An 18090-nucleotide genomic window follows, 5' to 3' on the forward strand; every position below is an offset into this window, starting at 1 on the left:
CTTTGAGATGTTTTAAACTATGACCACCATCAGAAACGTCAGAAAACCACTGTCCTGAAGAAAGAATACTCTGGTGATGAGAAGAGAGGACTCTTCAAGTACTTGAAAGGTTGGCACACAGAGGAGGGCCAGGATCTCTTCTTGATCATCCCAGAGTGCAGGACACGGAATAATGGCTCAAGTTGCAGGAAGCCAGATTTCGACTGAACATTAGGAAAAACTTCCTAACTGTTAGAGCCATACGACAATGGAACCAATGACCTAGAGAGGTAGTGGGCTCTCCGACACTGGAGGCATTCAAGAGGCAGCTGGACAGCCACCTGTCAGGTATACTTTAATCTGGATTCCTGCATTGCGCAGGGGGTTGGACTCGATGGCCTTACAGGCCCCTTCCAACTCTACGATTCTATGAGCGCCAGGTACAAATACATGAGTCTTTCTATTTCTGTTCCCTTTGTTTCTCATTTTTTCCAATTTTAAATTTGGTTCTCCATATTTCTGCAGCTATTTGTGATTTTTTTTAAAATCCTCACAAAAATTCTTCAGTACCATAGTGTGAATGTCAACTAAACATATTTTTGTATGCAGTTCTCATGTACACATTCCTGCAAGCAATCTATCCTACTATAATGCATTTCTCTGTGTTATTTTAATAATGTATTAATTGCTGAGCACACTTGACCTGAATATATGCATTTTTGTAAACAATGCTTGGCTTGAGAACTGTGTCGCAAAATTCGAGTACGTGCAAATTTCGGGAGGATGGCTGTGTTTCAATTCTAATATTGTGTCCGGATAATTTAATAAGTTTGGCTTCAGATGCAGCACAACCACAGGGCCAATGGGAGATGAAGTCCCAAACATCAGGGGAAGCATCAGGTTAGGGAGCGCTGGCTCCTGACCTTGGGCCCAACACCCTTTGGTGCTGGCCAGTCTTCCAGACGAAGGGTGAAAATGTTAGGACCGCCGCTTGTTCTTCTTTGCCTCCCCTGACCCATAGAGCCCAGCTTCACAGGATCATTGTTTGTGGGGCAGGGTGGCAGAGGGCACACGCCGGAACCCGGGAGATGCATTCACAGCACGGCTGGTGTCGGCGCTCGCCAAGAAACCAACGGCCATTTGCGGGGGGAAATGGGGATTGGAATTCTAAGCACAAGTGTGTGCAACTTTGTTTTTCTAATCCGGCCGGGTTCAAAGTGGAGGGGCTTGCGTTGGGCACAGCTGTGGCTGTCTGAACTCAAACAGGTGACGGGCGCAGCTGTCCTCCTTTTCAACCGTTCCAAGAGACCAGGAGTGGGGGCGTTTGGTGTTTCCTCACTGCATCACTCATTAACCCCTGAGAGTCCTCGGTGCCCTGCGTTCCTAGGCTCCGGGACTCTTGCTCTGGATTGGGGCTGCAGTCCTTTCTCTCCATCCCTTAAGAGAAGTACCAACGGGCTTCCTTTGATTCTCCCTGGAAAGCCACTTCATCTCTCTTCGCTTCTGGCCGTCTCAGTGTGGCAAGCAAAGCAATAAATAAATAACATTAAAATAAGAGTACATTCCAGTCCTCTGCAGTGGCGTGTGGCCGATTGCTTAAGCCATTCCTCAGCGTCTCAAAAACCCAAGACAAAAGTGTTGACCTTTCGACTCAGGTGGGGGTCTATTAAAGGTTACTGGCCTTTCTCTGCAACGCCTTGCAGAGCTCAGCAAAGGAGCAGGCACCTGTTCCTCCAGGGCCTTGCCACAAAGGCAAAGATGGGAAGACAACAGGCGTGGGAACATTTTATCCTTGGCTCCCATAGTTTGGTATCTTCCTGACTGCCATCTTTGATGCTTCCTCCCACAGCCCTGAAGTGGAGAACTGGGTCCTAGGAGAGACTTCCCACCTGCCACCTAGCTATTCTGTGTTGCATGCCTCAGAAAACAGCACAGCAGTTTTGCAGGGTTTCAGGAAGGGGATACTCCCAGCCCGCCTTGGAGATGACAGGGGTTGAACCTGGGACTTTTCTGCGTGCAAAGGAAGTGCTCTACCACTGCGCTACTGGAACCCTGGAGAGCTGCTGCCAGCCAGTGTTAGCACAGTGAGCTAGTTCAATCCGTTCTCTCACTCTGCAAGATGATGATGATTGTTATTATTATGTTTATTGAATGCATTACCTGCCTCCACCAGTATGTCCCAGGGCGGGTCACAACAATATAAAACGCATGATGAACACCAGTTAAAGCAAATTAAGGCAGCTTCCCGTGTTCATATGAATACAAAATGTAAATTGAGAAGGGAAGGGTGTGAAGATTTGAAAGGAGCCACTGTGTATCTTCATTTTCTATTTCTTTTTACCTTTGCTCATCTACAGTATTCCTTTTCTTCTTTTTTAAGAAACCACTTGGCTCCTTATTAAATCCCCTGTGCTCACCCGCACAAAGACATATTTCACACTGCACAATTTTATTTCTGACACTGCACAACATGTGTCTAGCTGCACATTAGAATAAACCCCGAGGCAGTGGAGGCTGGTGGCTCCAAGGTGAGTGGGGCAGTGAATCTGCTCCAGGTTCCGGAGCAGATTTGCTGTCCCACTGACCTTGGAGCCACCAGCCTCCAGTAGCTGGAAGTGGTGACTTTTCTGTTGTGGCTCCCAAATGCCGCCCTCCATAAGGACAAGTTTCCTAATCCCTTCTTGCTTTAAGAAGGTAGGGTGGGTGAATGCATCATTTTAAGTTTTTATCAATTTCTGGTTTTTCCAATCTTAAATTCAGTCCACCACATTGCCGCATCAGTTAGTGATCTTTTAAAAAAAGTCCTCACAAAAATTTGTCAGCATTTTAGTGCCCATTTCTCCTAATTTTTGCAAGTTACTTTCACTAACATGTGTGTTTGCACACTCTCCCTTTATATTCACATTTTTGTGCACCTTTTTTGACTGGAGAACTGCAGACCAAATTCAGAGAATAGAGAATTCTGACGAATAGTTCCATTGTGGTCTGCGTATTGTTTCAGGACATGTGCGTTAGGTAGGTTTGCATCCAGCGGTGAACTGAGCTGAATTTCTCCCCTACCCCTAGCTAATACATCAGGATTTGACCACTACGGACTTCTACGCTAGGGATGGAAAGGTCTGTCAATTTCAGTTCTCTCCAGTTGTCATTTTTCCAGTCTTAAATTCACTTCAACACGTTTCTGCAGCAATTTGCATTTTTAATGAAAATTCTCCAACATTTTAGTGCATTTTTCTCCTACTACACATTTTTGTAGGTGTTTCACTGATGTACACTGTTTAGCAAGCCATTTCTCATCATATAATGCATTTTTGTATGCTATTTTTCACTCAGATATTCATTTTTACACACACTTTCCCCTAAAATATGCTTCTTCTTTTATTGCAAACATTGTCCCGTTGGTGATCTGCATTGCAAAAATTCGGATAAGTGCGAATTTTGAAGGACGGCTTTGTTTCGGTTCTCATGTTGTTCCAGAAAGTGCAATATTGATAGATTCAGCTTGAAATGCAAACTGAATAAAAATTTCTCGACCATCCCTGTTCTACACTGAATGTTTCTGCAGACAGACCTGCAAGAAATACCTCGGGCACGGAGCCTTTGATTTGGATCAGTCTTGAGATATCACTGAAAGAATATGGATAAGAAATTGATGAGATATCTGGGTATTTTCAAAATCTCAGAGCCCATCATTATGCAAGGCTTCAGCCATCTTTGAACCTAACTCTCCCTGGATTTCCCTTCCTCCTCACTCTGTGCAGCTGCAAAGATGACGCTGAAAGAACCAGCTCACTGATTATTTGTTTCTGGAGTTTCGCAGCTCCCCCCACCGCCCTCCTTGGCAGTGGTTCGTCTTGATGCAAGAAATGAATGAGGTGGAGGGTGGGGGGAATTGGAAACCTATTTGAAAAGGAGCAACAAGTGTTCTCAAAAAGAGTTCACCCTCCCTTCCCAGCAGTGGAGCATAGGCAGCTGTCCCTTTAAATATTAATCAGTGCCTCATTGAGATGCAAATATGTTAATGCCAAATAACGCAGGCTGCAGCTGCAGGGAACGGGTGCTGGGGCGAAGGAGAGTTTCTTTTGGAGGTTGAATGCGGATACAGGTGCAGGACAACTGCAGCACCACCTATTTCTTCATAAGGCCATTTGTGTGCATTTGCTTTTTAAGGTGGAGGATTGCGGAGCGGACAACCTATGCACCCTCTTGACAATGTCTCACTGCTAAAGCAAGGTGTTAATCTTATGATTGTTGGAGTGAGGGAGCAAGGAAACACAACCTCTTTGGCTTCTCACCCTGAAACTCGGCCAACTAAAACTGAGATTCCACTCCCCCCCCCCCAAAAAAAACCAACCCTGGCAAACAAGTTGGTCTCTGGCCAATATCTGATCATAAAGTATCACTTGCTACTCTTCCAAGATAACAAGCAAACAGGAAAGACTGGGTGCCTTGAGAAGCAAAGAGGGGTCAGAAAGCAATTGTCTCCCCAATTAATTTGCTTGTGTTCTTGGTCCCCTACATCGATGCTGTGCATGTGTCCCCCCATCACTTTCCTCACAAACTTCCTTCTCCTCGACATGTGGTCAATGGGAGGTCACGGTTGATCAGCAACTTCCCATGCTTCCAATATGGCAAAGTACTGGGCACCTCCCGTTCCTTCTGCGTCCAGATGCGGATGCCATGTTTTAAGAAGGACATTGACCAACTGGAGCATGTTCAGATGAGGCCATCCAGGATGGTGGGGGGTCTGGAAACCTGGTACCAACTGGGACTGGTGGGGCGGAAGGCAAGGAGTCCAACAGAAGGCAGATCTAACGATGGGAAGATCCATCAATTTTAGTTCTCTCTGTTTCTCATCTTAAACTGATTTCGGCAGCTATTCTCCAGCATATTATTGCAAATTCCTCCTGACAAACACATTTTTGTAGGCTGTGCTGACTAATGCACACATTTTCGCAAGCCATTTTTTGTTGTTATATAATGCATTTTGCATGCTATTTTCACCCATGCATTTATTCTTACGTATACTTTTCCCTAACGTATGCCTTTTTTGTAAACATCATTTGGCTTGCGAACTGCATCGCAAAATTCAAGTAAGTGCAAATTTCAAAGGATGGCTGTGTTTTGGTTTTCAGATTGGTTTGGAAGGCGCGAATTTGACAGATTAGGCTTTAAATGCAAACTGAGCCAAAATTCTTGCCCATCCCTAGGTGGAGCCAGATCCAATGACAGGCAGAACCAACTCATTCTGGTTTTGTCCCAATCTCCCTCCCTGCTCAATTCTGTAAGAGCAATATTGAGTTTAAGCAGGAAGAAGCTGACAGGCAGCGCCACCCTGTGGGCTAGCTAACCCTTAGGAAGGCAGGCAAATGGGGGCTGGTTGGGGACAGACTGAGTCTGGTGGGGCAGTGCCCCATTTGCCCTCATGGGCCAGCCTCCACTGCCTTGAGGAATGCTTGGAAGAGCTGGGTATGTTTAGCCCAAACAAGAGACAATCAAGGGGAAACATGATGGCTATCTTCAGATATCTAAAGAGGTACATAAAAGATGAAGCGGACTCATTCTCTGTTAGGGGAATGGCTGTTGCTCACTGACCCAAATGGACCAATGGTCTGGCCCAGTATAAGGCACCTTACCATGCTCCTATCTTGCTGGGGCTGATGGGAGTTGGAGTCTCTGGAGGACAGCACATTGGCAACAGTTGCTTTAGGCCAGGGATAGGGAATCTGTGGCCTTCCTGATGTTGTTGGACTACAACTCCTGGCCATTGGTCATACATGCTGACTCCTCAGGATGATGGGAGCTGTAGTCCAAGAGTGCGGAGGGCAACATGTTGGCTACCCTGAATGTTATTTAGAATTCTCCAAATTCTGCCATGGAGTTCTCCAGCCAAGCCATGGATAGAAAGATGCATATATTCGGGTCAAGTGTGCATAAAAACATACATATTAGTGAAAATAGTGTACCAAATTCATTCGAGATTTCTGGGTGGATTAAAAATAAGGTCAGGCAAATTTGCTTGTAACAAATTTAAATTCTAATTAGACAAGTGAGACTGGAAATGTTGCAGTGTATCAATGCTTTTGTTCCTATTCAGGCCAGACATACCGTCTTCCAGGACACTCCATTCCACATCACCCCATTTTCATTTTTTATTTTCCAACTGGCACTCAAATATTCTGAAGCCTCCATCCTTGATGGTTTATTGGGGGAGGGGGTTCTTTTTAAGGATTGATGCCCTTCTACAAATGTAAGGGTTTCCTTGAACACCCCAGTCCTTCCATCTGGTTCCAAAGTGGCCCTGTTCTGGCATCAATCCTATCGGCATGCCCATTTGAGTTGCTACTAGAGAGTGATTATATATATATTTACAACATTCATGTTAGGGATGTTATTGCGATTCTCTCAAAGCAAGGTGGGTTAGACTAGAAGTGGGGGGTTAATCATTTCATTATTTGTTCAGCAATGAATCACTTTGCCTTCGACACCCCAGTACCAGGCGATGGCAGCTGTGATGTTGTTTTTTACCTCTCTCTCTCTTTTAACAAAATCACAGAGACTGCACTGCAGATGGCTCCTCCGTCAACAAGCACCGCAGCTGTGAGACTATTCAGCCTGTCCGTGCGTAGAGTGCAAGAATGTCAACTAATGAATTGGAGAGCGGTCTTGTATGGTCTCATTCGGGAGAGGGTCATGGGGGTGGGGAGAGACAGAAGAGGAGGAATTCAGCTCAGAGGCCAAGACCCTTACCTATACATTAAGTAGGGATGTGGGAGAAATTTTATTCAATTCACATTTCAAATTGGCACTTGAGGCTCCTTACTTTGCCATGCACCTGACAGGTGAGGTGTGGCTTGGGGATATGGCCTCGTGGGCAAAACTGAGACCCGTGCCAGGCCAGGTTCCTCACCCCTTCTATAAATTTTGCCAAAGTCGTCCTGGGAGACTTTGGGGGAATACACTAACCCGTAATCTTTAAAGTTAACCTTTAACCTTTGATATAGTTTAATATATTTACGCTTTTGCCCTTTCGCCATGGCCTAATTGTTCGTTAACCTCAACAACGTGGTGACATTGATGGATACAGGAGCTGTTTAGTGGATCACAGACTCATGCCCTCCTTGGAGATCAGCCGTTTGATGATCTAGCGTTTATTTATTATTTTTGCTAACCGCTTGCAGGCTGCTTGGATTTAGCACAGTCGTTTCCTCAATCCCTACGCAGAAGTCTCGGAGACGCGTATGTCCTCCTCAGCTGCTAAACAGCAAAGAGCCTGGGGAGAGTCAAGATGGAGAGGAGCTCAAGGTGTGCAGTCCTATGCTCCAAAATAGGCTACTGCAGCGACAGCTTGCCTACTCCCATTTTTGTGATAGCCCCAAGTTCTTGTTCTATGTGCACAGGTGGGCAATTTGGCTCACTTTTCTGGGAGATGGGAGGTTGGGCTTGCAGATTTTATTAAGAGGCCCCCTTCCTTCCTTCCCTGCTAAACTGAGCACTGGGTGAATGGTGCATCTACTCACCAGTTCTCTATAACCAGGATCTTCAGTGCTTGGTGCTTAAAGACTAAAAAGCCACACTACTTTAAACAAACAGTCATGGCTTCTCCCCAATAAGACTGGGAAGGGTAGAATCATACAGTTGAAATGGGCCATCAAGTCCAATAAATATATCTAAACTGGAACAATGTTGTAGTGTATTTTAAAAAATAGTTGTATATTGCTTTAAATTTTTAAATTGTGTTTTAAATTGTTTTTAAAAAGATGTGTTTTAAATTGTATTTGTTTTAATGTTTTTAGCTACTGTAAACCACCCAGAGAGCTTCGGCTATGGGGCGGTATATAAGTACAATAAATAAATAAAATAAATAACCCCCCTGCTTAATGCAGGAATCCAACTTAAAGGATACCCGACAGTAGTTTGTGAAGACTGCTGAGAGGTATTAGTAGACCCTCATTTCCCCTCACAGAGCTATGGTTCCCAGAGTGCTTTAACAGTCAATCCCTTTTCATAGGGAGCTCTGGGAATTGTAGCTCTAAGAGGGGAATAGGGGGCTCTCCTAACAACTCTCAGCACCCTGAACAAACTACAGTTCCCAGGATTCTTTTGGAGGAAGCCATGACTAAACTGTCATGATTTAGGCATGATGCTGCTTTAAATCTTTAGTGCAGATGGGGCCTTTGTTGAATTCCGCCCAATGGGTTATATCCAATGTTAGGCCTACTCAGAGCAGACCTGCTGAAATGAATGGACGTGACTAATTTAGGTTCATTCATTTCAATGGTTCTACTCTGAGTAGGATTTGGTTGGCAAGAACCCGTTTTCACCAAGAGGCTGGGCACACCCTGACTTCCACCCTTGAATGGTTTCATCCGGGTCTTAAGAATTCTGTCTCCTTTCTCTGCTTTCCAGATCTTCTCCCTTATGTATCTTGTCCTATATATCTACAGACACATGTTGTGGGGAGGCCTGTATCACTTTCTTCTGCAAAATGAATGAGGGTTTGAGAAGAGGCAAAAAAAAATCCCCTCGAGTGTATGAGAGAGCAGGGAGGGCAGGGAGGAAGAGCCTGTGTTTTCACAGCCCTCCTTCTGATGTGTGGAAAATGATCACTGTTTGTCTGGAACGCTTCCGGGTCCTTGTTGGACTCTGCCTGTTGGGGAGTTTCTCCTCTTTCGTTCTCCCACCCCCACCCCCCTCCCCCAGTCTCTTTTCTTCCTGGGCCAGAGAGAACCAAAAGATAAGACAACACACTCTGCAGCTGTGAGTCTCCTTCCTCCAGGGCCCAAAGTTCATTGGCAATGCTAATTGGTTTTGCAGAAAGCATCAAAATGAGCGTCTTCCAACGGATGGGGATCCTGGATGAAGAGAGCCCCGGCAATGCCCCCCCCTCGTGAGTTGCTTTTCAGACTCGTAAGACCACGGGAGGTCACCCAGTTATTGGTAGCAGTGGCCACGTCTCTGCACTTGAAAGGACAAAAGTGCAGCCCTTTTAAACTCACTTGTACGAACAGGATGCTTGACTGGAGTGGTGTGATGCAGGAGCCAGGTTCCTCTTAGGTCCTTAGGTTTTATGTCGTAACTCACTTTGAGTGCCTGCCCTTACCCTAATCAATCAGGGCATGAATTTTGTTAGCAATATAATTAGAATATTAACGAAATCCAAGCACGCAAGGCAACCAAAATAACAGGCAATGAAAATATATATTTATACCGCCTTGTCCATTTTAATGTAAAATGCTGAAAGTGAAAAAAAATTACAGACTTAATTAAAAAAAAAAAGTAGGATTTTCGAAGTCAAGGCATTCAACAGTTCATCAGTCTTGCTTTGGTTGAGGCCAGTTCCGAGCCTCAAAAAACTTCCTCAAGCCCTCAAGATTGACTGGTGGGAAATAGGGTCCGATGCGCTTTCGGATCCACCATTTCCCATTTCTAGCATGCTTCCCTCCTGGCCTGCTGTACTTGTACTTGAAGTGTTCCCCTCGGACCCATCTGGAAAGGATCAAAATGCAACAGAGTGAGGGCGAGCGCCAACATGGAATGCAAGCTCACAATTCACATTTGCGAAAGGTACGTTTATTACCTAAAAAAAGAGGCCTGTGTCTGGTTATTTACGTCAGGAATTCTAATCTCCAAAGGACTTAAGATGGATTGCTATCATTTCAAGGGAGGGTGGGCTCCCCAACCCTTTGGGACCAGGGGATACTGTTGGAATTTTGAGAAAGTGCCGTAAATGGCTACTGTGGGTTGTGTCGCACAACACAAAATGGCTGCCAATGGAGAATGTGTCATAGCACAAAATGACTGTGACATCTAAAAGAGCAGGAAAAAGAGACAGGAACACAAAATGGTACAGGAATCCCCCCCTCCTTGTGCACTGACAATTTTTGAGATTATATTTTACCGAGACCTTTTGCAGGTGAGTGATTCTGGTGATTGTATTATGGTGTGTGTTTTTTTTTTTTAATATTGCAATTATCTTGCATTTTGGTATATCTTGATATTTATTTATTTATTTATTTATTTATTTTATTTAATTAAGCTTATATACCGCCCGACTAGCAACAGCTCTCTGGGCGGTGAACATTAAAAATCAAATATATATTTGAGATTTGTGTAAGCATAATATTGCCAGCCTTAATTCGCCAGATGAAATACTAATTTACAGTAAGTTAGATATATTTTGATGCTTTGCATATGATTTGTTTTTGTGTTTCTAAGCTGTAGTAACTTATATACATTGCTTAGAGACACGTATTGATTATGTTACTTGAAATATGGCATTGTTCTTAGTACTGTTTGGTTCTGAATGTGAAATCAAGTTTGCATTTTTTCTGTACTGGTTGCTTTTTGTTGGGAATTGCAAATGGTGTCGAGATTTCTATTGAAATGTGAAGCAGTATAAAAATTAAATAAGAGAAGTAAAATAATTGCAGATGGGGGCTGCCAGAGGCTGAGAGAGTTGGCTTGCCTGAGGCCACCTGGTGGGTTCGTGGCAAAGGTGAAATTTGAATGGGGGACCTGCTGAGCTCCTTCTCTTACCCACTGTACAATGCCAACTCTCCAGCTGACTAGTTTGACCAGGCAGCTTTGAACCCATCTCCTTGGCCTTAACAGAGATTGCGCCATCCTGGCACACTCCAGATGTTCTGGACTACAACTCCCATCACCCCCGGCCAGCACCTGGGCAAAGGCTGCCCTAACACAAGCATCCACATTATTCTCCAAATAGCTGGCAGTGAGAGAGTGAAATGCCAGCTGATTTGACCATAGCTCAGGGCCATGGCATCTGCTTTGGTTCCAGGTTCAATTCCCCGATGGCATCTCTAGGTAGGGTTGGGAATATCTCCTGCTTGAAAGCCCAGGGAGATGCTGCCAGTCAGTGTAGCCAATACTGAGCAAGATGAACCAAGCGGCTTGACTCAGCGTGAGGCCGCTTCCTGCATCCCGATGTTTCGCACTTCCCTTAAGGTGAGGAGTTTTGCTGGGATGCCTATTTGTGAGGCTTGGATTGGAAATGGTTTTTGTCATTTAAAAAAAAACACCCAAGAGGAACGAAAGGGAAAGGATGTTTGGAAAAGGGAGGGAGGAGGACAGAGATGGTGCGATGGGGAGGGAAAAGAGTGCAGAAAGAAGTATTCATCAGTCACACAAAATCCTTTTTTAAATTTTTTTGCGGGAGGGGGTGGGGAGCTGTGCAAACCTTTGTGGCTGCCCGTTTTGGCTCAGGATTGCCCTCCCCCGCTTGCAAAAGGGAAGCACACTGACAAGTCAGGGCAGAACAGCCCCGCGCATTGGGGACGCCAGCGTGCTGCTTGCTGGAGAAGTTAATAAAATAACCCACCATATAAAAATGTCAGCATCACATTAGTGCTCATTTGGGACTTCCTTGCTTTGTTACTCAAATACAAAAACAGCTATTGAGCCGAGCATCAAGGTGGGGCACTTGGATTTCCCTCCTCCCACCCACCCCCACAGGCCTCCTCCAAACACTGAACCCTCAGGGATGCTGTACAGCGACAGCTGTTGAGTCCCTCTGGCTAAATAGTGCACAGAGTCCTTGACACCTTTGCGATATGTGGCTAAACCACGAGTGAACAAACCTTCATTCTAAGGTTCATTTCAGAGGCGATATGTGCAGACATTGAATAAAATAAATACATGCTCTTCATCACCTTTGGAGTCCTCCACTAGCTACCGAATCCACCACACACACACTTTCTGAAACAACATGAGAACTGAAACACACTTATTTGAATTTTGCGATGCAGGTCACCAAACAGTGTTTACAAGAATGCATGTATCAGGGGAAAGCATGCACAAAAATGACTATGTGAGTGAAAATAACATGCAAAATGCATTATATGACAAGAAATGGCTTGCAAAAAATGTGTACATGTAGTCAAAATTGCCTACAAAAATGTCTTTATTAGGAGAAATCTGCACTACAATTCTGGAGAATTTCCATGAGGATCCTTTTTAAAAAATTGCAAGTTGTTGCAGAAATGTGGAGAACTGAATTTTAAAACTGGAAAAATGAGAAACTGAGAGACCTGAACCTGACAGATCTTTCCATCCCTAGTGCAGATAATACTGAGATGATGATGATGATTAAATGTATAACCTGCCCTTCCTCCCGAAGGAGTCCAGGTGGGTAAACACACAAACATTAAAACATCTAAAAACAGTTCCAGTACAGGTGCAGACTAGGATAAAGGTCTCTACTTAAAAGGCTTGTTGGAAGAGGAAGATCTTCAGCAGGCACTTAAAAGACAACAGAGGTGGTGCCTGTCTAATATTTAAGGGGAGTGAATTCCAAAGGGTTGGTGCCACCCCACTAAAGGTTCTATTCCTATATTTTGTGGACTGGACCTCCTGATACGACGGTAACTGCAAGAAGCCCTCACTTGCAGAGCGCAGCGATCGACTGATAGCTATGGCTAGACAGCTATCTAAATAGCTGTTTCGAGCAATGGTCCATCTCAGTATGAGGCTGTTATCTATGTTCCTATTTCCGCTGCGCTTCGCATCCTTTCGATCAGAACGGCCAGCAGCGATTCCAGCGTCACCCTGCCAAGACCTAAGCGCCATTTGTTTTTACATCAACATCTGACAATTTCCTTCTCATGCCCAGGAGCGGCTGTGCTGCTCAGATGCAACCAGCGATCTGCCTGCCATGACATCTCCCAACTGTGGAAGTGTTAAAAATTAGCGGCAATATTTGAGCTGTTATGGCCGGGGTCTAAATCTTCCAGACAGCTGTAATTAGTTACAGAGGGTGCAGCTGTCTCTCTGGAACAGATGAGAAGGTTTTGGAGGGAAATATAAGCACAATCTCTCTCTCTCTCACACACATACACAACTGGCAAGTATGCTAAAACATTACCCTACTTTAAAAGTTAGGCTTTCTTGAGGAAATGGTAAATTGAGGGAGTCCATGGGAAATAATGAACATTCACTGAGCAATGGAGCACTTTGGGGCCTGGAATGGCATTTTCTCTGACAGGGAACAGTCGATGGCAAGAGATATCAAGCTGCAGAAAGAGTGGAATGCATGTGTGGAAACAAACATTCTTTAGACCCTGGCAGAAGGGTGGATCGACTGTGGCATGCACAAGCCCCTGACACACTGGGTTATGTGTCTATATTCTCCTCGGAAAGTTGCTGTGGAATAGCCCACCTGCATGTGCTGCCTTCCTGATGTGGCTGGGCGCTATAAAAATGTAACAGCCCTGATAGACCAGGCCAACGTCCCATCTAGTCCAATAATCTTTTCTCACATGGTCAACCAGATGCCTCTTGGAACCTGTAACAAAAGCCCTGGGCACAACAGCACTTTCCTCACTTGCAGTTTTCAGCAACTTGTTATTCAGAGGCCTCTGACAGTGGAGGTGGAACACAGCCATCATAGCTAGTTGCCACCGATAGCCACTGATGATCTTCCACAAATTTTGTGGCCAAGGTAGTGACCTATAAAAAGCTGCCTTGCACCATGTGAGATTATTTGGGGAAAGGGATTGATTGTTAAACCACTCTGGGAATTGTAGCTCTGTGAGGGGAATAGGGGTCTCTTAACAACTCTCAGCACCCTTCACAAATGATAGTTCCCAGGAAGCTTTCGGAGAAGCCATTGCTGTTTAGAATCATAGAATAGTAGAGTTGGAAGGGGTTGATAAGGCCATCAAGTCCAACCCCCTGTGCAATGCAGGAATCCAAATCAAAGCATTCCCGACAGATGGCTGTCCAGCTGCCTCTTGAATGCCTCCAGTGTCGGAGAGCCCACTACCTCTCTAGGTAACTGATTCCATTGTTGTATGGCTCTAACAGTTAGGACGTTTTTCCTGATGTCCAGTCAAAATCTGGCTTCCTGCCCTTTATTCCGTGTCCTGCACTCTGGGACGACCGAGAAGAGATCCCGGCCCTCCTCTATGTGACAACCTTTCATGTACTTGAAGAGTGCTATCATATCTCACCTCTGTCTTCTCTTCTCCAGGCTAAACATGCTCAGTTCTTTCAGTCTCTCCTCATAGGGCAGTGGTTCTCAACCATTTTTGCTCCATTCCCCCCTTTCACCATTGTTCAGAATATAATTCCCCCCTTCCCAAGATAGTCTCTCATAGCGTGTTGACGTTTCGCGAGTGACGGTGGTGTTTCTCGTGAGAGAAAAATTTCTTCATTTATATTATAACAGAATTTCTTGGAGCACTTTCTGGTCTTTAAATAATAATTTAATTTTGCAAATGAAAATAATGCTGCATGTTCAAGAATCGATTTTAATCTGTGACATTCAATAAACTTTATTGAATGTCGCAGATTAAATTAAAAACAAACTACAATTTTACAGATTGTACATAATCTACAGGACATCACACTTTGCTGAATAGTGGTCCCAATTCCCCCCCTGGAACCCTAAAATTCCCCCCCGGGGGGGAATTCCCCCCTTGTTGAGAACCCATGTCATAGGGCTTTGTTTCCAGTCCCCTGATCATCCCTGTTGCTCTCCTTTGAACCTGTTTAAAGTGGTGCGATGCTGCTTTGAATGTATAGTGTGGATGTGGCCTAGGAAACTCTGCATGCAAAGCACGTGGCCTATAATTGAGCTGTGCCCCCCCCCCATTCTAAAGGGTAGGGTAGACATTGTGGAAAAGGCTGGCTGGTACCCTCTTTTTTTTTTTTGCAAGGAAGCTAATTTAGATTCAGGGAGCAAGGAACACATGCTCTCAACTTTCAGGCTAATATTCTGCGACACTGGAAGAATCTGTATTGATATTTTTTCTAACTGAAATCTAATTGTCCTTTCCCACTTAAGCAAAACCACACTCTGGAGGCCGCAGCCGCCTTCTGCGACAGCGTGCTAAGTCACTTCTTAATTTTCTTGGCAGAAATCTCCCAGTGTTTCCGATTTATGGCGACTGAATGTTTTATAAACCATCAGGCAGGCCCTGTTATTGTGTGTGTACATTACGCAAACCTCACTTTGCTTGAAGTTTCACACTTGGTTGGGTTGCTCCCAACTCCGCAATGGCCTCATTAAAAAGTAAGTAAATAAATAAATAAATAACACCTGCTTTTCATTTCTCATTTGTCACACTTGCTACAACAACTCTATCTCCCCCCCCTTTAATATAAAAAGGCCAAATAAAACCCAGACCCCTTTCCTCTAAAGCTTTTCATTTTTCAATAACTCACTTGGGAATTCCCTAAGCTATTGGGGGTTCAGGGAATTTCCATTAGCATGACAAAAACTGTGGTTGTACTGATCCAAAAGGACTATGGGAGGTTCATTTTCCACCCTCCTGCAAAAAGTGCCCCCCTTTCCCGTGATTTTTCTACCCCTTGGCGAAGGGTGCAAAACTGTTCAGCTAGAAACATTATTCACAAGGCAACCAGGCTAATGTCCCCTGTCCCAATCTGGTCATGAATGTTTGACTCGCTGGCTAGAGTGAGGATGTGTATTTGGATATATCTTCAGAACGGGGAAGGCTGCTCTGACCACTGTTCCACACTGGCTCCTTGAAGAACATAAGGATATATGAAGAGCTAAAGGCCCATCTAGCCCAGCATCCTGTTCTCACAGTGGCCAACCAGACGTCTACAGGAAGTTTGCAAACAGGATCTGATCGTAAGAGCACTCTCCCCTCCTGCGGTTTCCAGCGCATGGCATCTGGAAGCAAAGCGCCTCCAACTATGGAGGCAGAGCCTAGCCATTGTGGCTAGTAGCCTTGGCAAGCCTTATTCTCCATGAATTTGTCTAATCTTTTAAACCTGTCCAAGCTGGTGGGCATCACTGCCTTTTGTGGGCAGACCACCCTCTAAACTGGTTGTAAGTAAGTGGGCAGGCAGGTGGAGGCTGGCTGAGGGCAGACTGAGCCTAGTGGGAAGTGGCCTGTTTGCCCTAATGGGCCAGCCAGCACTGGGCATGTGTACATGTGAATCACAGTGTGCACAGAGTTATATATCAGACAGGCGCCGCCTTTATTGTTTTTTCGGAGCCTGTTGAAGACCAACAAGCCTTCTAAATGGAGATGGTTATCCCAGTCAGTATCTGTATTGGATCTGAAATTGATGTTATATATGGAATTGTGGCTGTTGTATTTTTAAAAATTGTTTTGTATACTTTTTTTAAAAAAAAGTTTTTATATACGCAACTTTTTAAACTGTTTTTGTATATGTGTTTTTACTGTATTGTAAATCACTTTGAGATCGCTCATAGGAAGCGATTCATAAGTGAAGAAAGGATCATCATCATTAAACATACGCCATTTCTGTTGTCTTTTTGGTACTTCTGAATATTTATTTGTTAGATTTATATCCCGCCCTTTCTCCCAGTAGGAGCCCAGAGTGGCAAATACCTTCCTCTTTCACCAAGATTTTTATGCTGAGATGGTTATCCTGGTCCACATCTGTATAGGAACTACTTTTTAAACTCCTTTTATATATGGAACTCTTTTTAATAGTTTTTACACTTTTCTTGTTTTATGGCTGTAATGACTTTGTTTTATCATTGTATATTTTGTTGTTGCAACACTTACAGGGTGAGTAAGAAAACAACTCAGATCAGATCAGATTAGATCAGATCAAATCAAATCAACCAATCGACCCAAGTCACTGAATAACCAGTCAAGTGCAGGACTACCACAAAAGTCATCCTGAAAAAAATGCAATTCAACATCCAGCCAAGATGCAAATTAGAGAAAGAGGAAAGGTGCTTCAAGAGGGGAGGCTGGCCTAACTTTTGAGGATATAGGAAGCCTTTAGGAAGAATCACCTGGTACATTTTTCCTGGGGTGCCGGAGGTACCCAAATGGCCCCCGCATGGTGATAAAAACATAGCAATATACTCAGTAATTGATTGTTTCCTGCCCTTTAATCGTACCCCCAAACATGTCAACAAGTGAGGGACAGTCCTGACTCTTCAACATCTTCCTCATTCCAGCTTTCCTTCATTATTATATTTATATCCCGCCCTTCCTCCCAAGGAGCTCAAGGCAGCATACATGGCTTGCTCCATCAATTTTATCCTCACAATAACCTTGAGAGGTAGGTTAGGTAGACAGGGACTGGGCAAAGGTGGCTCAATGAGCTTCACGGCTGAGTGAAGATTTGATTGTACACATATCTCCTTGGTCCTAGCCCAACACTCTAACCACTACACCTCTCTCTCTCTCTTTCTGTGGAGAAACGATTCATGATAAGGGGCTTACCTTGGTGGGGCCTTGCCCTCAAACGGATTGAATGCCATCAGAGATAAAACTTCCTTCTCGTTGGCCAAAAGCTTTCCGGCTAAGTGGATCATCCATTCATTTTGTTCGTAGGTCTTGCAGAAGAAGAGCAGTGCATAGAGGGGGGAGACAGAATAGCCGTAATGTAAATAAAAAACAGAACTGGCTTGAGATGTGATTCTTCTAGAAAAGGGGCATCGTAAATTGCTGCAATAAGGGGCATTAAATTGCTTTTTAAGAATGTGTTTTTAAATTTGTATATTTGTTTTTAATGTTTTAATTGTTGTAAACCGCCCAGAGAGCTTCGGCTATGGGGTGATATACAAATGCAATAAATGAATGAATGAATGAATGAATGAATGAATGAGCAATGTACATGGGTAGATCATACTGTGCCAACCTGTGCCTTCTAGGCGTCTCGATTGCAACTCCCATCACCCTCAGCTCCAGGATGCATGACTTTGCTGAAGCTCAAGATATTGGGCTCAAAAACACAGAAATCAGCAAAACAGACTGTGGGTGGTATTCAGAGTAGGCCCATTGAAGATAATAGCTATGACTAACATAGGTTCATTAATTACAATGGGTTTACTCTGAATACAGCTTAGCTGAATACAACCTCCTGAGCATATGCCGAATTCACCTCCTTCAGTACCAAATAAACATAGCTAGACACTTCATACCTCGGACTGAGGAGTTAGAGACAATGACTGATTTACCATTTTTCGAGGGAACTACTGAAGGAATTTAGAGGGAGTTAGAGGAAATGACTGTATACCGCTTAGCTATTTTAAAAAAATATTAAGCAGGTTTATAAATGTTGTAAATAAATGGGTAACTATAGCCAAGTGAGGATTCAAGCTCAGATCTCCGTGATCCTATTCTGATTCTC

At 44.2% G+C, this 18090-nt stretch overlaps 1 protein-coding gene across 1 annotated transcript in view; it reads right to left on the reverse strand.

Annotated features, from left to right (window-relative positions):
• Positions 1–9183: 9183 nt before the first annotated feature.
• Positions 9184–18090, reverse strand: part of LMF1 (lipase maturation factor 1) — a 169920-nt gene continuing 161013 nt past the window's right edge. The window contains exons 10-11 of the mRNA XM_061599996.1: positions 17181–17293; positions 9184–9468 (exon numbers count right to left, since the gene is read on the reverse strand). Coding sequence (XP_061455980.1) covers positions 9294–9468; positions 17181–17293 — 288 coding nt within the window. The 3' untranslated portion in view covers positions 9184–9293. The remainder of the gene's footprint in view (positions 9469–17180; positions 17294–18090) is intronic.

The sequence above is a fragment of the Rhineura floridana genome, chromosome 17, assembly GCF_030035675.1.
Source record: "Rhineura floridana isolate rRhiFlo1 chromosome 17, rRhiFlo1.hap2, whole genome shotgun sequence".
Lineage (NCBI taxonomy): Eukaryota > Metazoa > Chordata > Lepidosauria > Squamata > Rhineuridae > Rhineura > Rhineura floridana.